At 43.5% G+C, this 24390-nt stretch overlaps 1 protein-coding gene across 1 annotated transcript in view; it reads left to right on the top strand.

The window, feature by feature from the left end:
• The window catches only part of LOC147027040 (gametocyte-specific factor 1-like), a 56571-nt gene that overhangs the window by 6464 nt on the left and 25717 nt on the right, over positions 1-24390 (top strand). The window contains exons 2-5 of the mRNA XM_085883136.1: positions 534-666; positions 9051-9128; positions 19327-19393; positions 19530-19598. Coding sequence (XP_085739262.1) covers positions 534-666; positions 9051-9128; positions 19327-19393; positions 19530-19598 — 347 coding nt within the window. The remainder of the gene's footprint in view (positions 1-533; positions 667-9050; positions 9129-19326; positions 19394-19529; positions 19599-24390) is intronic.

Here is a 24390-nt window from a genome sequence, read left to right as displayed (position 1 = left end):
GAGATACAAAACATAAACTGTTCAGCCTGATGGAGGTATGTTCTCCACCGAGTGCCGTTCGAGTTACTCTTGTTATTAGAAGCAGCTTTGGAAAAATAACGCCACGATTAACGAGCTCAACACGGATTTCGCCCAAGGTGGAAAACCCCTTGGAGGGGTGGACAAATGAAGTCCTCACAACCGCAATCGTATGACCCTTAGTCCTCCTGTCAAGTTTGTTTTAGATTCAATAACTATTGACTGAATGTATCATGGTGAAAAAGACAGATAGACACCGAATTGCGCATTTCAATATGTTGTCAATCCTGGTATTTCGGAAACTTTGATGCTTCCTTGAAGCCCTATCCCGCGAACTATAATTTTACTCGTTCTCTAAATACTGACCCCATCCTTACTGTTATCAGACCTCATATGTACCTTCCTTTTAAATCAAGTACATTAATTTTGCACATGCTTCAAGTGCAGTGTGCTGTCGTTTGACGGCTTGTTCTATGTCGTTTCCTCGCCATAACTGCACCCCCCCCAAACCCAAGAACTTTCCCTTGATTGCTCGTGAGATGGGTACCTGTCCATTCAACGCTCGTCATTTGCTGCCAAAGCCTGAGATGCAGAATCACCTCATGGTCTGCCCAGACAAGTGCAGAATTCATCAGGACATTTCATTTGGTACATGGATTCTGGTTTGTACGAGTACATTCTGTTGAGAAACAAATTTCAACTCTAACTTTGTGCCTGGATCAGGTTGTCGTTGCTTTTCCCATTTTGGCTACCTCTTTATTTGTATATTATCCACTACGCCCATACGTGTCATCTCACTTTTTTTGCAGACTAAAGCTCCCCCTTTTTAATATATGAGGTTGTTTAATCTTGTCCGTTTCCGTGTCTTTAAATGTTCAAGGCCACCATTTTTGATGGACACAAATGCATTTGAGGAAGTTTGGGGGGGGGGGGATACTCGATTGTTTTAATGTTAAAAAAAGAAAATTGTTGAAATTAAAAAAAATATTTTGCTATCCACAAATGTATTTCTTTGGTTTGCAGTGGAACAAAACAAAAAAAGCCAAAAAAATTACTAAATCTTATCTCATTCCACACAGAAATCCGAAAATGGCCCTGACAATATTATTGGCACCTTTAAGAAGTTGTTGGAACTAATTAGATTTCAAGCAGGTGATTCTCCTTCACTTTGGAATTTAACTCACCTGTGGTGAGTTGTAGGTGCCTGTAATATAAAATCACTCATTCAACCAGTTTGAATAGAGAAAATGAGTCATTCTGCTGTTTTGTGTCACTGTGTGAACCACAATGATCATGGAGAAAATAAAGAAAAACAGAAAATTGTCTGAGGAGGTCAGACACAAGATTGTACTCCAGCATGGACAATCTCAAGGCTACAAGTCGATCTCCAGAGACCTTGATGTTCCTGTGTTCACTGCACACAATCTTATCAGGAAGTTTAAGACCCATGGCACTGTCACCAACCTCCCTGGACGTGGCTGCAAGAGGGAACTTGATCGTAGATTGCAGCGAAGGATTGTTCGAATGGTGGAGAAAGCACCTCGATCAACTGCCAAACAGGTTCAAGCTGACCTTCAGACACAAGGTACGACAGTTTCAACTCGTGCCATCTGTGGCCAATTCAATGAAAGGGGGTTCTATGGGAGGAGACCCAGGAAGACCCCACTGCTAAGAGAGAGACATAAGAATGCCCGACTGGAGTTTGCCAAAAACACACCTGAACAAGCCAAAATCCTTCTGGCAGAATGTCCTGCAGACAGATGAGACAAATTTGAGCTTTTTAGTAAATCACATCCATCAAGAAATGTCCTTAATCGCATCTCTGACCTAAAACTTAAAAAACCCCAGTTTGCAATAAATGTTCGTTTTCCATTTTCAGCACCAACTCACCCCTGTCACCCCTCCCTCTCAAAGCAACCATCACACTCTTCTCCCTCCAAGCCTCCCTCTCACCTCTCAAAAACTCCCCACTCACCCTTCTCCCACCATTCACCCCCCTCACTTGCCCTTCTCAAAGTTGCCCCCCCATCCACAAAGCTGCCTCCTTCCACTGCCCTCTCACCTCCATCTCTTCACTCCACCTCCTCAAATCCTCAACCGCCTTCTTCTCCCTCTCTTGTCCCCCCTCTCCCCCAGCACCACAGAGCCTTTTCTCCTCATCTGGCTCCCTCCCCTAGCTTTTCTGCAATCCCCCACACTCTTTCAACAACCCTCCTTACCTCCCCCCTCGTCCCTTGTCCTACCGTCCCCCTCCCTCCCACCCCCTGCACCTAAAGCTTCCTCCCATCCCTCTTCATTAACAGTGTGGACCTCAAATATCTGGGGGTTTCGCTCAAACCTTTCAGATCTTTCCGTACCGATTGCCACTGACAAACCAGACATAATCTGCTTAACAGAAACTTTCCTCTCCCAAGACGTGTCTGACTCCCAAGTTTCTATCCCTGGTTACTCCCTCCTCCGGTATGACAAACCTGAGCCACGTCCTTGTGGAGCAGTTGCTCTCTTCATCAAAGACTCCATTCCTCACTCTCCATGCACTGCCCTCAGTCCCCCACACCCCCCAGGAATACCTCTGGCTACGGCTTCCCCTCCACTCCCACCTCATGTTTATATGTGTACTGTACCGTCCACCAAACAGTGATGACCATCGACAACTCACTCTCCGAAAACATGGACCATCTTCTTTCTTCTCATCCAAACTCTCTCTTCCTGTGGCGACTTCAATTGTCATCATGCCAGTTGGCTAGGTGTGGGTACCTCTCTCACCTGTCATGGCACTTCAGCAAAAGCTTTCTGCGACTCATTGGGACTGACTCAACCGGTCAACTTCCCGACCCGGATCTCAACCAATGGTACTCCATCTCTTCTGGATCTGATTTTGACAAATTTCCCTGACTATATCTGCTGCTCTTCCTTTGCTCCAATCGGTTCTTCTGACCACGTCCTTGTTGAAGTGGACATCTCTCTGGCTGTTATCAGAGAACCACCTCACCGCCGTCGAGTCTGGCATTTCACTCAAGCCGACTGGCAGGGTCTCCAAGCAGCCATCAAACGTATAGACTGGTCTCCTATCGCGACTTTATCCAACATCAACTCATCCTGGGAATTCTTTCAAAGAAACTTGCTCTCCCTCATGCACAAATTTATCCCCTCTCGTCTTCAGTTGTCCGACCCTTCCTCCCGCCCTTGGTTCACTGAAGCTTGTGGTGAGGCAGTTGTCCTGAAACAACTTGCCTTCACCTCATGGAAGGTTAATCCAACTGAAGGCAATCTCAATTCCTTCCACAAAGCTTGGAAGAAGTGTGTGTCTATCCTCAGGAGAGCCAGAAAACAACATCTTTCTAAGCTCAAGTCCAAACTTTCAAACCTCTCTCCCTCCTCAAAATCCTGGTGGCATCTCATCAAATGTGTTTCTGTTGTATGCTCCCCCTCCATCCCCTCCCTTACCTCAACTGGCCACACTGCTGATACTGCACATGAAAAAGCTGAAAGCCTAAACTCGGTGTTTGCATCGAAATCTTGTGTCCGAAACCCATCACTTTCTGTACCCACCTTACCCAGTCACACCCAACTGTCCCTGGACTCTGTGTCCTTTTCTCCTGACAATGTGGAGAGCTTGCTGTCAAACCTCGACTCAGATTCTGTAACCGGTCCAGACGGCATCATCCCATGTGTTCAAAAAAACCTGCTCTTCTGCTCTTGCTCACCCTCTCTCTGTTCTATTCACCCTCTCATTTGCCCAAAGTCATCTGCCATCTGCTTGGAAATCAGCAAACATCACTGCCCTGCATAAAGAAGGTGCAAAAACAGATCCCTGCAACTACAGACCAATCAGCCTTCCGCCAATCATCAGCAAGGTTATGGAATCCATCATCGCTTCAGACATTAAATCCTTCCTCTTCTCCAATGGCTTGATTTCCAGTCTTCAATTTGGTTTCAGACCAGGTCACTCTACCCTGGATATGCTGCTTCTGCTCTCCCAACAATGGATGGAGGTCCTCAATGCCGTACCTGAAATCAGAGCCATGTCCCTCGACATATCGCGTGCTTTTGACACGGTCTGGCATCCTGCCCTGCTCACCAAACTCTCTTCCTATGGTATCCAAGGCCATCTCCACTCATGGCTTGTAGACTTCCTCTCCTGTCACAGTCAACTTTGGCCATAAATGGAGTTCTTTCATCCCCTATTCCTGTCCAGGCTGGAGTTCGGGTAAAATCACAAACTGGTTCAACACGTGGAACATGTCTTTCAATCCGGACAAATCTCACACTCTCACTTTGTCTCTCCGAAAGGACCGTTTAGACCCCCCCCATCCACTTTCTCAACAATCCTCTGGAAGAAGTCCTTTCTTTCAAGCTTCTGGGTCTCACTATCTCCCATGACCTTTCCTGGGAAAACCACATTTCAAACCTCGCCTCCAAAGCCAGTCACCGACTGTGAATCCTCCGTCGTGCAAAGTCCTTCCTCGGCCCACCTGAGCTCCTGACCACTTACAAAGCTTTCGTCCGCAGCCTGATGGAGTACTGCTCTCCCCTCTGAGCTGGTGCTCCTGCCTCCCACCTTTCTCGGCTTCACGCTGTGGAAACCAAGGCATTTTGAATCATTGGCATCTCCAGCGATGAGGCTGAGTCTTTGGGCCTCTCACTCTCTCACCACAGGCTGGTCGGTGGTCTTTCTGTCTGCTACCATCTCCTCTCCAGCCTCGCCCCCCCCCCCCAGCTCTCTCTGCGATTTGTCCCCACCACATTTCCATAGTGCGCTCAATGTCCGCCAACAACCCCCTTCTGGTAAAACTACCAAAATCACGAATCACTGCTCACCTTCACTCTTTCATTCCTCCTTTTTCCCACCTTTGGAATAAACTCCCTCACTCTATTCAATCCCATTCTTCCCTCCAGGCCTTCAAAACAGCTGTTCACCACCACCTCTTATCATCCCCCATCCAAATCCTCAATCTTTTCTACCCCCGATAATCCACCTCAGCCCACATCCTTCAAATTCCCTGCTTTCCTTCCTGAAAGTCCCTGTAATGTCCATCTTGTATTCCCCATGTTCCCTGCCCCATCCCTCTCCCTTCCACAGATCTAATGTCTGTTCCCCACTGTTTCGTCTTTCCCACTCCCGCCCCTCTTGGTTCAAGGCCCCCTTGCTGTGCCTTGTGTGTTAGCTCTCATACGAGTCTTGACAATGTATACAAAAACATAAAAAAACTATGTTTACAGAAAACAAAATGAAGCCTTCAAAGAAAAGAACACCTTACCTACAGTCAAACATGGAGGAGGTTCAGTGAGGTTTTGGGGTTGCTGTGCTGCCTCTGGCTTTGGGTGCATTGAATATGTGCATGGCATCATGAAAGCAGGAGATTAACAAGGTATTTTGCAGCGCAATTTTTAACCCAGTGTCAGAAAGCTGGGTCTCTGTCGAAGGTCATGAGTCTTGCAGCAGGACAATGACCCCAAACACACTTCAAAAAGCACCCAGGAATGGTTCAAGACAAAATGCTGGAAAAAAAAATCTGAAAACAGTAGTTGGGAGAAGGCACCCTTCAAATCTGGGAGAACTGGAGCAGTTTGCACAAGAAGAGTGGGCCAAACTGCCAGTAGGGAGGTGTCGGAAGCTCATTCATGGCTTTATGAAATGCTTGACTGCAGTTATTTTGTCCAAAGACTGTGCTACCAAATATCAAGTTGAGGGCGTCAGTAATTTTGTCAATGCCATTTCTTTTCATTTTCTGATTTGAAAGGACACATTAAGTTCTGAATCAAAAACAAAGGTTCTGTAAAATTAACAATGAAATCAAGAATTGTGCAGACCAAATACTTTTGTCAATTTCAACTTATTTTTAGAGAAAATTGTTCGTTATTTAAAAAAAAAAGTGCAAGGGTGACTATTTTTGGCATGACTGTATTTAACATGCAGATATAAGGCAAAGATGAGCTTGACGCTATTCACGTTTCAGAAAATTACTCGCATGCTGATGTAGGTGTCCTTTCATTCATCATCACTGTCTGATTAGTCCTGCTAGTCATGCTCTGGCTCCTCATCATCACTGGCCATGTTGGAGCAAGTGTGCAACTTGCACGGTGCTGTACATTTCAGGCTGTTCATGATGTGTGAGCATTCAGTTGGCCAACAAGAGCGAGCACATTAGCACAACATCAAACTGAGAACAACTTCGGGAGCGGGGATCGTGTCATCCACTGGATAACAAGGCTACCATTTCCACTTGTCCATCCGTGCTCTTGACTGGGGTTAGGAATATCTGGCGAATTGACTAAACTCCGTCGCCATATAGCCACCTGGTAGTTGGATCGCCCTGTGTGCTGTCGGAGCATGTCTTCGTGCCTGTTCCTACTCTTGTTTGGAAGAAATAGATACAGCACTATGTATGGAGAAGCTGGAAAGTGTCAAATTTGACACTATCTCTTCCCATGTGCGTACATCCAGTGCATACATCGTCCGTCTCTACAGTGCTTGCCTTTGACAATATTGATAGGCAAGAGGAGGTTCTAACTGAAGCATGAACCTCGCATCGTGTCAACGGTATCATTGTTCAACCAACATCCTCCTCATGTGCGCCACTGAAACCAGTCACGACCATTTCCACGAAGGATAATAAACACACAATAAAGGAACGTGGTGCTCAACTACAAATGTACGTTATTGGGAAAAGCAACAGTACACCTGCAATGGTACCACCCTGTTTGGGAACATGGCTCCTCTCATGCACCGATAGCAAGAAAAAGTTAACTGCTTTTCTCGCAGAGAGCTGGAAGGAGGACACAATCAGGGCAAAGCTTGGAAATAAAAGCATGTTTGTCATTGTTTGGTAACAAGTGCATCAAGTTAACTGCATATGGTTAGCAAGAAATCGATGACTTCCAATCCAGCCAATAAGAGGCAGATACACGCATCCTGTTGCATTCTAAAAATGTTGCAGGAAGCTTCCTGGCACTTTGCATCGCAGAGGACACAGGTGTCTTCATCATTTACCTTAGATTGAGCAAAGACTTAAACAGAAAAATATCCCTCAGATGTGGATCCAAATTGTCTGTTAGGCTTGTTGATGTCACAAAACCTGCTGCTGCACTGGGTAGTGATGTGTGTGTGGCATTGATAGGACTTCATCTATGGACTGGATGTGACACCCTCAGTGCATTTGCTAAGCAAGGAAAGATGAAAGCTTTGAAAATCCTCCTGTGTGATCAGAAGTTCGCAGATGTCTTCACATCACTTGGAATGAGCTGGAACATTACAAATAACGTGTTCTACATAATCCAGGAGTTTGTTTGTCCACTTTACTGTTGCTATACCAAAGTGACGAAAGTTAATGAACTCGGATTCCAAATATTACACAGCACACTAAGGGAGCTCGAATCGGCACAGCTTCCACCATGTGTGGACATGCTCCTACAGCACACACATTAATCTAACTACCAGGTGGCGATATGGCGACGGAGTTTAGTCATTTCGCCAGATATTTCTAACCCCAGTCAAGGGCACCGATTGACAACAAGTGAAGATTGCAGCCTTGTTATCCAGTGGATGACAGGATTCCCGCTCTTGAAGATGTTCTCAGTTTGATGTCGTGCAAGTGTCCTCACTTTTGTCAGCCAACTGACTGCTCGTACATCATTAACGGCCTGAAATGTTCAGCAGTGTTCAAGTTACACACTTGCTCCAACATGGCCAGTGTTGATGATGAGCCAGAGCATGACCAGCAGGACTCATGAGACAGTGATGATGAATGAAAGGACACCTGCATCAGTATGCGGGTAATTATCTGAAACGTGAAGAATAGAATGAAAGCTTGTACTTGCCTTGTATCTGCTTGTTTAATATTTATTGCATCTGCATGTTAAATAAGTTAAATGTAAATATGTTTGTAAGCATAATGCCAGATGCATAAAATTTTGGGTGAGAAAAATCCAAATTCTGACATATTTTCTCAATTATTTCAGAATCCGATGGACCAATATTTACAAAACTTATACTGGCATTTGCCAAATTTTATACTGAACATATGTTAATAAGGATTGTTTATGCGTCAGATCAGCCATTGCAAAGTTGTCGTCAATTTTAAGAAATATGATCAAATGATGCAGCCATTTTCCAAAATGGCTGCCAAATATGTGTTTAGCTACTCTTTCGAGATGTCTATCGCATTTTAAAATTTACTGCAGGCATCAACCAAACTGGAAAATACAGTGGCTTTTAGTCCCCCTTTTTGGTAGTCAACTCCAAAATATTGATGGCTGGCTCATGGACTATAATGTGAACATTTGCAGGCCAGGACTACCAGGTTTTCCTTTCCTTTTGATGCATTTTAGTGTTTTGTCGTGTTTGTTAATTAAATGCAGCACAAAGCGGGGTTTACCTTTTCATGTACAGGTCCTCTGTTCTTTTGTGGTGCCATCAGGAATTGATTAGTCATTTCTGAAAGAGCTGATTGAAGTACACACCTCCCCCAAACTGGTTTTGATGTCGTAAGAGAGTCCTGGTACTCAATGGTTCACTCATGAAGAATATTTGAGAGAGAGGGAGACGATAAAGCGGAGTGGAGAAGCCGTGAAGGAAGGGTGAAGGCCGTGAAGGCAGCCAGCTGGAAGTTTCCTGAACAAATGGCTCATGTGCTTGAGTATATTCAGGGTTTTGTCTGAGCGGTGTACTTCTTTTGGCAAGATCGTCGAACTGCTTTCATTAATCACTGAACCATCACAGCTTCCCATCTGGTCATTCTTGACAAGGTGCGTTAGAACATTAGCATTGACAAAGAAGATTCCATCCGGGGCTTTGTTCACATTTGGCCCTTGGTACCTTTGTGAGGATTGAAGAGTACATCGCACGCATACAATTGTGCCACAGGTAGTTGATTGATGTTTATAATTAAGTTGTAAGTTTTTTTTTTATGACATAAGCATTTTTTGATTTAACAACATATAAATAGTCTTGGTACAGTGATTTGTCACTATTATATTGCATTTGTGAAGATTTACCTTCACATGCTGGCTGATTGTGACCTGTCCCTCAGCTATGGAGAGAGAGGAGATTCCACTGAGCGAAATAAAAGATCGGGAGACCAATTCAATGTTGGAAGACTGGGATGAGGGTGATGCTCAAATTTGATTTCTGTCCCATTCCCTTACTTTTTCCCCCTTTCTGGATACCTTCCTCTTCCCTTTATTCGCCGCTTTGCCCATCTGCACCTCCTTCTTGCGTCTGTTCCCCACAATCCCTTGACTATCCCCTTCTCTTATCTCATTCCATTTTACTGACATCCCATTTTTCCATCCTTCCTCTTTCTGTTTCCTCCTTCCTTTCCATATCCTCCTCCTTCCCCACTCTTATTTGCTTCCTGGTATTTTTTCCTTGGTGCTACTTTTTTGTTTGTTTGTTTTGCTTTACATTGTCTGAGGCTCATGGTGGACTGCAACACAAATTGTGCACATCCATGAGACAACACCAGATTTGATTTGAAACAAACACTGACATTGAGCTTGGGGGAAGTGATGCAACTTCCCTGGATGATGTGACTCCCGGAAACAATATCTTTATGATGTTTATTTTCTCTCTGCAGTCAGGGGAGCAATTAAAGAGAACTCGTCTTTTCCTCCACCCACCTTCCCTACTCTCATTTCAATTTCAATTAAAAAAAAGAAACATTTATTTCCACAGTTGCCAATATACATAAGTACAGTGAAAGAAAAATATATGAAAGTAATATTTACAAAACTTGGTTAACTCAGAAGGATGCAATCAAAATAACACATATGGAGACATATTCAGAAGCCAAGGCTTGTATTGCTATGCCTATGGACTAACAATATAAATTATAAATTCGACCAAAACAAAGGAATGATAAATAATTATTCAAATTAAACTTCTTGATGGAATCATTTTTTTTTGGCAAATTGGATAATAGTGGTTAATAGATTACAGTAACTCCCATAATGTCGCCCATTATTCTCAGAGGGATTATGGAAGAAGCGCCTGTAAAATAAATTCTCAATTCCTCCTGTACATTTGAGTCATTTATTAAAAACAAACATCGATATGGAGAATTCAGAAGAAGTTAAGTAACACAATCTTCCTCCAATTCTGTATTACATGGAAACTTTTGAATTCTTACATAGTATTCAGTGAGACTAGGACTGCTAATCCTCCAGACATGCTGATGCCACAGCTGACATGTTGAGGGTTCAAGAGAGATATCATTCACAGCTTCGTTGGAGCAGCTATCTGGAGGTCAGCTTAATTTTGAAGGGATAAGGAATATTTATGACCCAAAGGTTGATAGGAGTTTTTATATAATATTCATGGATCAGAGGGGGTGAGATCATCCAACGATGTTTTTGATCATCCTCGAGACAGAATGACGTCAACACTGCAGCCCTTTAGGTGCTAGAATGGATCACACATGGCTCTCTAGTCAGAAGGTCAGCCCACATTGAAAAGGCTAGGGAAAGATTTATAATCTGAAGCTAACAAGAGTGTCGTGTAAAAAGACATCTGTATATCACCTTAAGCAAACATTCCATTGAAGCGAGAATGGTGCCTCCAACCAGACTTTCAGATGTCAATATAATTGTTTATGAGACTGGCTTAAAAAGCAAAATCAAATCAAATAGGTGATTCTATTATACTGAATAATGATTAAAGATTATTTGGAAGGCCAATCTGTTTTGGGGAACAAGGAGCACTTTTTACCAAGCAGATTGATCCTCTTCCAGTACAAAAGAGAATTAAGGTAATTTAAAATGCAAATATATTGTTACGGATTTCAGAATCCGGTCTGATGAATGCATCTACAGATCCAGGTCTTCAGACAGTTATTTCCTTAAATGCATGTTCAGATTATCCCCATCCCCATGTCTAATAGGATCTTAAATATGATGCGTTGAGAAGGGTAAAGGATAGATCCCCTCTCTTATGGGAAGCTTTTTTTTTTATGACAGACACGTTTTCACACATTTCTTTCACGAGCTCTGAAGCCCACCCTTGTATTGCTGCGGGGTTGGGTATCAGTGGCGAGCATGACCGCGAGAGGGAGCAGTAGAGTCTGCTCCACCGAACACCCCGGAATTGAGGTCGTGCCTTTTTGATAATTCCGAAAGGCACGGGTCCCTTACTGGACCATGAATCGCCAATAATTTAACCGTGTGGGGTAGGGTCAATTGCCAAACTTCAATATACCTAATTACCCACGCGGACAAAGCTACCGGGGAATTCACACCCTCGACGGACCTCAAGCGGAACGAGCCGTTACCGAGCCCGAACCGTGTGTAACCCGAGCGGAGATTACCAAGGCCCGTCGGACCAAATGAACAATTTACGGCCTCGCTATTTCTCAACACATACTGTGCCAAGCCAATGAAAGAAACAGAAACGAGCTGGAACATTTAACAAAAGGAATATTTATTTATAATGGGGTAGGGGAGCACGCAAGAAGGCAGAGTTAACCGAATACTGAAGGAATAGCAATTTATGTACAAGCACTTATGCAGTTTTACTTAATAGACTGGCACCACAAACACGCACACACGTACACCCAAAAAGAAACGGACCCGTCAGGTCTTTATTGGAGGCCTCCAGCTCGAGGAAAGGCGAGCTGGAGGTCAGAGTCTATTCTCGGACCTCTCCACCTCGTGCAAGCTTCGACAATCCGGTGTGGCAGGACTCTAAACCGCCACACAATGCTGCTCCAAGCCCAGGCAGGCAATCCTTGCCGGACAGGCTCGCAGGCACACAGGCCACAAGAGAAGACGCTCTGTTGGTGGGACCCCAGGAAGGCGACGACTGGCTTCAGGAGACCACCAGACTTCCAAAGACCGAAGACCAGCAAACAATTCTCAACTCTCTCAAGACCAGAAGACAACTCTCAACAACTCTCTCGACAACAACTACCACGTTTGGCCCACACGCGCCTCTTATCCCCCGCTTGCACTACCTCATTGGGCAGAGAGAACGCTCTATGCCCATATTTGGAGCCAAGCCAGAGCGTAACGTTTGTGCCCATATTTGGGGCGAAGCCAGAGCGAAACGCTTGTGCCCATATTTGGGGCGAAGCCAGCACACCAACGTCCAGAGAAACCCCGCCTATCACACTGGACTCCGCCCACATACGTGCTGACACGCACGCGTGCAATTGTGCCGGTGGATGATGGTGGAAGGAAGCGAAGGCAGGTGTAGTTGTTGTTGGTAATTTAAATCCTAACTATCAAAATAACTCACAGCGCACGTACAGTGGTACCTCTACTTACGAATGTCTCTACATACGAATGTTTCAGGTTACGAAGCACCTGAACGGGAAAATATTGCCTCTAGTTACGAAGGCGTTTCAGGATACGAAGTCAAAAATACAGTACAGTACACGCTGCTTTTCGCTGCTCCCAGAGTTTCCCGAATGTAAACAAACTTGTAGCTGCTCTGCCATTGGCTATCGCCTAAAATCTGCCTGGCAACCCTTTGCGTATGCGTGTATCCCAGCATGCTCTTCGTGTCCCCGTCCCGCTTTGTAAATATAGTTATACTGTATACAGTCTATGGTCCCGCTACGAAGTGCTCGGACAGTGTTACAGTACAGTACGCGTGTGGATTACAGTAACTTTTATTCACAATGGACCCCAAGAAAGCAATGAAGAAAAGTGGACAAGGAGAAAAGAAGAAGAAGAGAGTTTTTCTGGCCATACAAACAAAGCAAGAGATAATAGAAAGGTATGAAAAGGGGATGCGTTTGATTGATCTCGCAAAAGAATATGGCCGTAATATATCTACGATCGGCACGATAATAAAACAAAAGGAAGCCCTAAAAGCTACGGCTCCTTCCAAAGGCCTCTGTCATTTCCAAGAGGAGGTCGGCAGTGAACGATGAGATGGAGAGGTTGTTACTCGTGTGGATAAAGGAGAAAGAGATCGCTGGTGACACAGTGACAGAGGCCATAATTTGCGCAAAGGCAACCGCCATCTTCACTGACCTCGTGAAGGAGGATACAGGCGAGGGAAATTCGGCGGAAGGACTACACCAGGAGTTTTTAAGGCATCGCGTGGGTGGTTCGAGAAGTTTAAAATGAGGACTGGACTTCACTCTGTTCTTCGCCATGGCGAAATTATTTCGCTGGGAAAGGGCATGGGTCTTGAGGTGGATGACGAGGACATCAACGAGCTGATTCAGGAGCACAACGAGGAGCTTTCGACGAAGGAGCTGCAGGAATTGGAGGTGATGCAACACACCGCGGTGCAGGAGGAGTTCAAAGAGGACGAGGAGGAGGAGGAGGAGGAGGCAGCCATTATTCCATCAGCCCAAATCAAAGACATTTTAGGAAAATTCCATGAAGTCTCGGAATTTGTTGAAAAGAATCACCCGGAAAAAGTGTTCACAAGTCGGGCTATCGCGGACTATGACGATGTCTGCCTCGCGCATTTCCGACGGATTGTTAAAAGCCGGCAAAAGCAGACGTCATTGGATCAATTCTTCACGAAACGCGAGGCAAAAAACACTGCTGATAAGGACCAGTAAACAAAGAGGCCAAAAAGTAACGAGAATAGCAGTTAAAAGGTAAATGAATATTTTTATTATTTCCTTTATTCTTTGTTTTTTACATTATGTGCCTCTCGTTTTATGTTTATTGTGTGGTAATCTAATTTTAACATGTATTTGTTTCATGTTCTGATGCATTTTTATGATTTATTAAAAAAAAATGTCCGAATTTTGCGGGGCTTGGAACGGATTAGCGCATTTATACTGAACAAAAATATAAACGCACCAACCTAAATATCTAAGTCAAGATTGCCATTATGGGAAAATGGTCAAACCGATGATATGTTTGAGCAATGGTTCCTTTGTTTTGCTCAAGACAGATGTTCCCATTGAAATTGACCACTCTGAGTGTGTGGACTCACACGTTGAGTAATCCTTCCCATGAGCACCATGGGGCTTGACAGAGTGATGGTCAGTGAGCGTGACCAGGACACAAACACTCCCTATAGCTTGCCCTATAAAAGGCCTCTCCAAAATGTGGACTGGTGCCAAATGTCAACATGCCACAGATGTCACAAATCTTGAGGGAGCGCGCCATTGGCATGCTGAATGCTGGGACGTCAGTACGGGCCATTGCAGCACACTTCAATGTCCACCACTCCACCATTAGCCGCCTGAGAACGCGCCTCAGAGAGACTGGAAGCACCGTGAACCGCCCACATGCCCGGCGACCACGTGTGACCACCGCCGGTCAGGATCGTCACATGAGGCTGCAACATCTCCGGGATCGACTCCGACCGGCCACGAGGACTGCCGATGAGACTGTCGGGCTGCATAACAGGCGCATTTCAGCCCAGATGGTGCGTAACCGCTTGAGGGAGGCCAACCTCCGAGCCCGCCGACCACACCGGGGACTCGACCTCACTGCAGTCCGGCGTCAGACCCGACTGAACTGGGCCAATGTTCACTTGCGCTGGACCCTCGCATGATGGAGGAGAGTGCTGTTCACCGATGAGTCGCGGTTCCAGCTGTATCGGGCTGATGGCGGACTCCGCGTCTGGCGTTGGGCTGGGGAGCGCTACACTGACGCCAATGTCCTTCGTCGGGTGTCACACGGTGGTGCCAGTGTTATGGTGTGGGCAGGCATATGCCATGGAGAGCGCACTCGGCTTCATTTCATTGAAGGCAACTTGAACGGGCAGCGGTACAGGGACGAGATACTCAGACCCATCGTCGTGCCGTTTGTGCGCCTTCACCATGTGATGTTTCAGCACGACAATGCTCGCCCCCATGTTGCCAGGATCTGCATGGACTTCCTCGGTGAGGAGGACATTGATGTCCTCGACTGGCCTCCATATTCTCCCGACATATCGCCCTTCGAGCACCTTTGGGACGTTCTTGATCGACGCGTACGACAACGTTACGCAGTCCCAGAGAACGTCCGCCAGCTCCGTGTGGCTCTCCAGGAGGAATGGGAAAACATCCCTCAGGCCACCATCGATAATCTGGTGATGTCCATGCGCCGGAGATGCACCGCTCTGCGCGACGCCAACGGTGGACACACCCGCTACTGACTGTGTGAACTCTGACAGTGACACCTCGGTTGTGTCGGCTGTTGTAGCGCAAAGACTGTCGCCAGAATTCTCAAGGAACTATTTGAAATTTAATGCTCAATTGTCATGGATTCTAAACCAAATTGTTGTGAAGATTTAGTATTAATGAGTTCGAGGTAAAATAGTAACAATCGCTTGGTGCGTTTATATTTTTGCGCTTGGTGCGTTTATATTTTTGTTCAGTATACATTCAAAAGGCGTCTCTACTTACGAAGGTTTCAGGATACGAAACTACTCCCAGAACGAATTAAATTCGTAAGTAGAGGTACTACTGTACAATTAATCACCCATTAAACATAGGATGGGACCTTAACTAGAAACACATACTTACCGATATAGCTTATCTATAAGACCTGGCTGTTGTGTGCAGTAAGCGTCCAAATTCGCAACAATGTTTCCTCGGTAACATTTCTTTCACGAGCTCTGACACCCGCCTTTTTTGAGAGCGCACGGGTCGTCATGGTTACCATGTGCAAGTGGGGCGGGGTGAGCTTGGGGCGGACTGCACCCGCGGAGATGGCCCGGAGATATAAAACGGATTGGAGGTACGTTCTGTGAGGAGGAAAGCGGAGGCAAAAGAAAGCCAGGGAGGGAGAAGAGAACGAGAAGTAAGCTTGAGAAACGAGCAAGAAGCGGGTGTAAGCGCGCAAAAAGAGAAGGAAGCGAGCATGTGGTGCGCGTGTGGGTGTCTGACCAGCGCCAACAACGAGACAATTTGTCCTTCCCAGTGCTTGGGCAAGCGAGCGTGTTGTGCGAGTGTGAGCAGCGCCGCCAACAAGTGAGGCACGGGTCGGTCACCAACAACACCAGGGTCGAAACCCGCGACGGACGGTCTCGGTGCCCTCCAGACGTCGACTGGCGTTCGGGGCTGTTTGCGAGAGGGTGCACGTCAAAGCTGGGTGCTGGCGACGGACATGACACGCACGCACGCATTTTAGGACGTTTTCCCTTCACGGACGACTTTCTGGTGAGCGAGACGGTTCTTCCCCCCCTCCCCCCTCCCCTCCCCCTGAATGATCTGCTGGGTACCCGTGTCTGTGTATAGCTGTAAGTAAATCAACCCCTGATAAGCATCTGTTCTTTGTCTCTTTCCTGGCATTTGGATTGATTTTTGCTTTGAAATTCATTCTTTATTTACCTCAGAAAATAAAAGTTCTTTCCATTTATTAATTTTATAATAAATAAATCATTTGTCGATTTCCAACCTGTCCGTGTTTGTCCTTTCCTTCATTGGTCTAGCATTGTTCGAACCGAGATAGACTGGGAGGTAATTACCACAGATTTGACCAAAAAATCGTCTGCACGCACCAGCGGTTAAAACGCTCGGCCGCCCTAATTAAAATCTAATTGAGATAACATTGGTGCTTTGCCGAGGGCGCACTTCCCGCTCAGGTAACCACGTAACCTCAAGTTAAATGGAATAATTAGATGGTGGACACTGGAACTCGTGGTTAGCTGGGTGGTGTTCGTGGTTTTAAAACAACCCACCGTACCACAACGTCAATTGTGAGCGGTGGCCCCAGGTCCGGCTCTACCGAGTACAACCGGGGATTAATCCCCCTGAGTGACAAGCTGGTGTCCCGGTACCCGTGGCCGCAACAATATTATTAAAATAGATACATGTTCAAGCACATAGCTGTAATAATCATGTTGTATTTGAGTACATTTATCATTAAACTATTAAAGGGTTATAACAATACATTGTGCTATACACCAAAAAAAACATTTACTTTTTTCAAGTTAATTATCAGTTATTATATTAATACTCTAAGCCATATTTTGTGGACGTATCTCCTTCGAAACTGCCGGACAGATTGTCGCCACTTTCGGCATGCGGGTGCTCTGTGGTCTAATGAACAGCATAGGCGATGTGAGATCGTGGCAGACGGACAGGTTTGGGAATTTTTGGCGATTTTCTAATTTTTACATTCGTTTGCGTGGCGACGTGTGATGTCACCGCTGAGAGGCATAATGACATCATGACATCATCGGTCATTCATTGACATCATCACGTCTGTCGTCGACAGACCATCACCGCTGAGAGGCGTAATGCCACTCCGACAAAACAGTGTCTGCAATGTAAAACCCTCTTCTGCACATGCTGACTACCTCAGAAGGTGTATTTGATGCAAAAAATGTAATGAGAAACATTTTATATTAAAAAATTCTATAAATCACATTGTGAACACTGGATATATTGATGTCCTCACGAACCCTCACTTTAGAAATTTTGCGCGGAGCGTGGGTTTGGCTCGTCATGTTTAATTGGCAACACTTTTATTCAATTTTTTTTTTTACCCTCAAACCCATTATGATAATGTTTGGAGAAATTTGCATCAACACACCAATGCAGCCTATTTTTGTAATTACAGCAATTGATAATATTCTGGGTGAGCCACGGATGATTGGTCTTTCGTCGTCCACTTCTCTTCATAATAAGTGGGAAATGCTGATTGTAAGAGCTAGTCTAGTGAGAAGAGAAAGAAAAGTATCGTAAGCAGAGTTAGCTTGATGGCATTTATAGCCTTCCCCCCAATCCATGGATTTGATATCTGCAGTAAAAGAACACAAGGTGTTATAGTTGATTTCCCAAGTGACATTACTTTTGATCAGAAGTAGAATCTAGAAAGCATGAAGGGGTAATCTGGAATAGAGGTAAGTGATCAGCAATGACATTATTAAGGATATCTGCGTAAACATCATCATCGTTATTGGTTAGTATATTGTCGATAAGGTCATACTTTGAGGGGTAATGCGAGTTGGCTGGTCAATGGGAGGATGAAATCCATATGAATGAAAAGTGTTAAAGTCATCAGTGGGTTGATGATTAGAACAATTGAGTACGTTGAAATTAAAATGTCCGATAAAAAAAAGTTTCTTTTCTCTAGCAATAACGTCAAGACAAAAATGAAGACATTTTATGAAAATTTTCAGGATGAGAAGCAGGAGTCCTATAAATGTTGTCTACAATCAAATTACAGGAAAACTCGCATTCAATTTCAATAAATACGCTTTCATAGCTGTCAGAAGACGGCATAAGGTCGTCACGTATACAAAATTTCAAACTACTAATAAACATGGCAACTCCACCTTCAATTTCAAAAGAACATGAAGAATGAACAAGGTTGTAATTGGACATTGTAATATATGGAGGAGGAGATTGTTTGAACCAAGTTTCAGTAAATCCGTAAACAGAAAAGGAATGATTTAAGGTGGACAAAACATCTTGAATATCATAGAAATGTCTTCAAAGGCTTCTGGAATTCATATAAAAGGTGGAGAAGGAGCCATCATATGGCATATCTAAGTCATTGAAAGTATTGCCTTCCAAGTTGTAACAAGTACCATTTTGAAAATAATTATTAGAAAATTCATTGAAATTCTCTTGAACTTGGAAAAAATTATTTCTCTTGAACCGCTGAATCAATCGCCGTGAGACTTCACAAATATGATCTTGTAGTGATGAGGAATACACGTTATAAATTTCAACTTGATCGGACACACGGTCTGGCAGCCAGAATGATTTAATTTATTTGATCTGGGTCCTTTTTGATTTGATTTTGATTTTTAATTTTTTTTTTCATCAGGCTCACTAGGCTGTGCCTGGATGGATTTGAGGGTAGAGGAGTAGTAGCTGAAATGTGAATCCTATCCAGGTTCCTCCTGATGACTTCATCTTTGCGTTTTTCTTGTTTGGGTTCCTTCTGATTACTCCAATGCAGGACTGTACCTATTTGGTCTTCCATTTGAATTGAATTAAATTTATTTTAATCCCATTCTAAGTTCAGTTGAATAATAATGAAAAATGTCATGGGTCAGGCAGGGTAAGGTGCCCAATCGAAGCGGGGTTGCATCAAAGCAGGACATCTTGGTACCCGGTCATCACTGCCAGCAGTTATAAAGTGGCAGCTCTAGTTATCTCTCTCATGAATTACATAACACACCAGTATGCAAACACCATACAAAACTACACAAACACCACACAAAACAAGTCCTGGTGAGGGTCTGCAATGTTTGATTGCTCGTTTTCTTGTTTTAACATTATTTAACCTCTCTGCCTTCTTTATCCTTTTGACTGACCACCCTCCATCAATTCCTGCTTAATCCCCCTATTTTTGTCCTTTCCTCCTTTTATCACACCCTCCTCTCTCCCACTTTGTCATATCCTTCTTCATTGATTACATTTTAATGCAAGTGTACATTCTGTTGCGGTCCAGAGATGCAAGACCCTCATGTATTTGTATGGGGCCAACAGAATTTCTGCAAAGGGGACAACTTCTCAAAGTACGTTGTGAACACTCCCTTATGTCACTGTTTTTGTTTGTTTCAGGTCTTTGAGCATTTGCTGGTGGATGTAACCTGAACAATGTGATTTTTTAACTCCTCTACCCCATCCCGTTCACCCCCTTCTCCATGACAGTTTGAACAAGCATATGAGGAAGGTGTACAAACAACAGCTGAAACATATAATCATCGATAAAGAAAAAAGGTTTGATGTACTTTTACAAAAACTCGAACTATTTTTAATATTAAGTTTCGAACCAAAACCTTTGTACATTTCATGCCTCTTTGTGTTTCAGGAATTTGTACAAGTTGTGAGAATCTCCCTTTCTCCATAAATAGTGTTTGCCACTGGGGAGAAATTAGCAATGTAGTGTCTATTGAAAGGTTCATTCTTTTTTTTGTTGTTTGAATATTCCCAGATAACTGACCTTGAAACCTGGTTGTTGACCACAGAAGGATGGGGTGTGTGATAGACTCATCCTGTTGGTCACAATCCATGAAGCGATAGCCGGTGCGGTACATGGTTAGTGGATGATAAACGGGGTTTCTGGGACGCCCATTGAAATGAATGGGGAAAAAGGGGAAAACTTTCTGACTCTAGCCCCAAAAGCCCAAAAAAGGAGACTGATTTTCTCCCCACCTACCCCCTTCCCTCCCATACAAGCAAATGTAAAATTGAAACTATGAAAGATTGAGACTTACTGATTAAAGCACTTCTTCCCCCCAACATAATCACAGTCCTTTTATATTTTCATTCCACTCAAAGAGTGAACCAACGAATATTTGCCTATGTTCTACTTTAGGGAATAACTTAATTTTCTTATGACATTCATTTCCATCGAGTATATTCACAAAGAATAACTTGGTTCTTGGTATAAATGTCTTTGTTGAGCAGAAATGAAATGATAAACTTCTCTTCATGCTCTTATTTTTCATGGTCTTTCCAAATTCAACATTATGTTATTTTATGTAAGTTTTTCTCAATAATTCAAAGCAAGCTGTTTTATTTTTATGTTAAAATTAGTCAGTTTGGAGTCAGCCAAGCTGCCTCGCCCGAACCAAGCCAAAAAAATTCCGGTCATTTCCTATGTGAGACACACCCTGAAAAAAACCATTGTTTTCACATTTCATTGACGTCATCAAGTTGCCTATTTAAACCAACTTGTGTGCCGAGTCTGTTTTATTTTGAACATGGAGCGTTCAGATTATTACTACAACCTTGCAGATCAATCGTTTTCACAAGATGACAGGTGAGATCCTTAACCCAATTCATTATTTGTTGTTTTATACAAAATTAAATCACTATACAACCAATAATTATTGTCTTTTTATAACAGGTTGTCCCCAATAAGAACATAGTTGATAACTGATGTGGAACATGAGTTATTTGAATTACATGACGAGTGGATAAAAATGAATGACTTCCTTGAAGATATTCGATCGTTCAGAAGAGAATTGAATGATATTTTTCTCGGCTAGCAAGAAATTCTTTCACGTCCTCTGACCTTGAATGAGTTGAGTCAAAGGTGAGAAATTATCCCTCTGTCTCTCTGTGTGTCTTTTATGTCTTTGTCTCTCTCCCCCTGTCTTTATCTCTGCCTCCGTGTGTGTGTCTGTGTGTCTGGGTGTCTGTCTTTGAGTCATTATAGATAAAAAAAAAAAAAATTTCAGTTTAAACACCTGTCTGGATGAACCAAACACACAACTTAATCTTCTGGAGGAATCTGACACGACACTATATTCTGGAGGTAAATGTTATATTTATTATTTTATTAATATCATAATAGAATCATCTTTATATACCCTAATTGTTCTTCACTCTGTTTTGAACAGAATATGTTGATCGAGTTTCAAAACCAAAACAAACCGTCAGACTGCTGCGAAAGAAGATTTTGTTTAATGTTTTTACTTTTGTTTAATTATATATGCTTCCCTTATAATTATTTGATTTTGAATTACAAGAAGAGAATAAAGGAGATTTAAAGTGGGGGGGGGGGGTTGGTGTGCTCCCCCAACGACTCACCACCCCCCCTCATCCCTCTCCCCTCCCCTCCCTGTGTATGTGGGGGGTGGGATGAATGGGGGGGTGGTGGGTCAAAGGTGGGGGTGCACAGGGGGGTGAGGCTTGGGTGGGTGGGGCTTGGGCGGGTGGGGCTTGGGTCAGTGGGGCTTCTGTGGTTGGAGCAATTTTTTTTAATTAAATAAACATGTGTGTGGGAACTAATAAACTAATCAGTAATTATGTGGATGTGGCTTATGTGGGTGGGGCTTGCGTGGATATGGCTTTTGTGAGTGGGATTTGTGTGGATGTGGCTTATGTGGGTGGGGCTTGGTGGATGTGGCTTATGTGGGTGGGGCTTGTGTGGATGTGGCTTTTGTGAGTGGGGCTTGTGTGGATGTGGCTTATGTGGGTGGGGCTTATGTGGATGTGGCTTGTGTGGGTGGAGTTAAAAAGGGGCGGAATCAAAAAAAATTGTTTTTCAATTTATCTTTGTCTTTTGTAATTCCTGTGAATAAAATGAACCTAAAATCTCTTCCCCCTTTAAATCACATAATTTGTAAGTCCAAGTAACTGTACCAATGACATCAACAATTTTAAAAAGTTCATTTGTCCATCGCTTGGTGTAACCTTTTTAGGTCATCTCTACCTAGATGACCTAATAAAGCCGGACCAAATGTCCGTCTGTACGTCCGTCCATCCTTACGTCCGTCAACAATTTTTCTTTCCGATCTTGATGAAACTTAGTATGTGGGTAGAGGTCGATGAGTGTTGCACAACGATATAACTTTTGTCTGGGTTCAAGGTTAGGGACGAGGTCACGTAAGTTATAAAAATCGCCATTTTCAAAACCTATCTAGTCTGCCATTCTACAAGATATTCGGCAACTGTTTATTGATTATGATCGTAAAAAATATTATCTTGTATCGAACCGGACAGATTTTTTGATTTCCTTCCCGTTTGATCGTCACGTGATCTAGAAGATGGCCAAAAACGCCGATGCGATTCGCAAAGAAGGAAGGAAGAAGAAATGAAATATAAAGATAAAACACATTTTTAGCCTTTTTAGGTCATCACTTCGAGCATGACCTAATAATATTGGTGTTGAGAGGAGAGGTGACGGTCCGTCCGTCCACAAAGAAGTTGAAGCGGGAGATCGGGTCATTAGTGATCCTGATAGAGGTCGATGAGACGTTCACGATGGTATGACTTTCAAGGTCACCGAAGGTCAAGGTCAAGGTCAACGAGGCCTTTGAAGTTGCGAAAATGACGATTTTCAAATTCTATCTCCTCCGCCATTTCTTAAGCGATCTTGAATTTGATTGTGGCATATGAATCTATGGGACAATATCTAATTTTTGATCAGGCCGGATTTTCGATATTTGTTTTCGTTTTCGTGTCACGTGACTTCAAAGTTGGCAAAAAATGCGAAAATGACTTTTCATGCGAAAATGACGATTTTAAAATTCTATCTCCGACATTGCTCAAGCAATCTTGAATTTGATTGTGGCATATGAATCTATGGGACAATATCTAAATTTGCTCGGGCCGGATATTCGATATTCGCTTTCGTTTTCGTGTCACGTGACTTCAAAGTTGGCAAAAAAATGCGAAAATGGCGATTTTCAAAATCTATCTCCTCCTACATTTCTCAAACGATCTTGAATTTTATTGTGGCATATAAATCTATGGGACAATATCTAAATTTTGTCAGGCCGGATTTTCGATATTCGCTTTCGTTTTCGTGTCACGTGACTTCAAAGTTGGCAAAAAATACGAAAATGACGATTTTCATGCGAAAATGACGATTTTCAAAATCTATCTCCTCCTACATTTCTCAAGCGATCTTGAATTTGATTGTGGCATATAAATCTATGGGACAATATCTAAATTTTGTCAGGCCGGATTTTCGATATTTGCTTTTGTTTTCGCGTCACATAACTTCAAAGTTTGCAAAAACTGCCCTACCTTCAGGAGGCTATATATTTTCTCGCAGAGATGACCGTCACTTTCGCACGGGGGTAATTTGTTATATATTCATACATTTTCCGCCGAAGGTGCAAAAGTTTCAAAACCCGAAATGTAAACGTCGGCATTTATTTTCAAAATATAATTTTGTGCGTGCGCGCCAAAATGCCGAGTCATCTTTAAGCAAACTGCGTAGTAGAACTGCGCAGTAGTCCGGTCATGGCGTCTGAGCAGTGGCCAGCGTGGTTCAGATTGACTGTGGTTTCTGGGGCGAAGGTGATTGTTAAGAAGTATGTCAGCGGTATAAATTTGAGTGACTGTATTGGTGATTTAATCACGCAACATCTTGACAACGAATATTCTGGCCGAACGATTGCATCAATTCAGTGCATCAGCAGGGATAATTCGATCGGACTGACCGTTATGACGTCATTGACGTTTGAACATGACGTTTTTCAATTGTGGTTAAAATGTCCTGATATTTTACATTCAAATATCTATATAATTTATAAAGCAAAGTCTCCCAAATCCAGGCATTAGCATCAGTACCAAAATATCTGTTTATTGATGTACAGGTTTTGCCAATTAACTCTGTCGTCAAGGTCAAGGTCAAAATATACTTGTAGGCATAGCTTCAGATCTAATAGAGCTATTGACATGAAACCAACGTTAAAACGTTCAATGAACTACGAGCTTTCAGAATGGTAGTCCCCGATTGGACGTGACGTCCCCGGAAGTGCGTCAAAATGACGTCAAAAGATGACGTCATTTTTCAACTTTTTAATTTTTCAGTGTTTATCATTCCATTTTGTTGGACTGCCTTCAAGGAGGTTACACACCAAATTTGACGTCAATCGGACTGACGGTTGTGATGTCATGGACGTTTTAAAATGACGTTTTTCAAATGTGCCCGGAAAAAAGTTGCGGCGGCGAAGGTATGCGCTCTACCGAGTGCCCGTTCTAGTTAATTATGTCATTAGTAGTATTATCCTAGTGACGTAGTGTATCTCTGTGAACTATTTCAATCTAA

This window comes from Eptatretus burgeri, chromosome 5 (assembly GCF_056783735.1).
Source record: "Eptatretus burgeri isolate ZD-2024b chromosome 5, Ebu_testis_v1, whole genome shotgun sequence".
Lineage (NCBI taxonomy): Eukaryota > Metazoa > Chordata > Myxini > Myxiniformes > Myxinidae > Eptatretus > Eptatretus burgeri.
The sequence above is the reverse complement of the archived record's forward strand: the minus strand, read 5'-3'. Positions and strand labels throughout refer to the sequence as shown.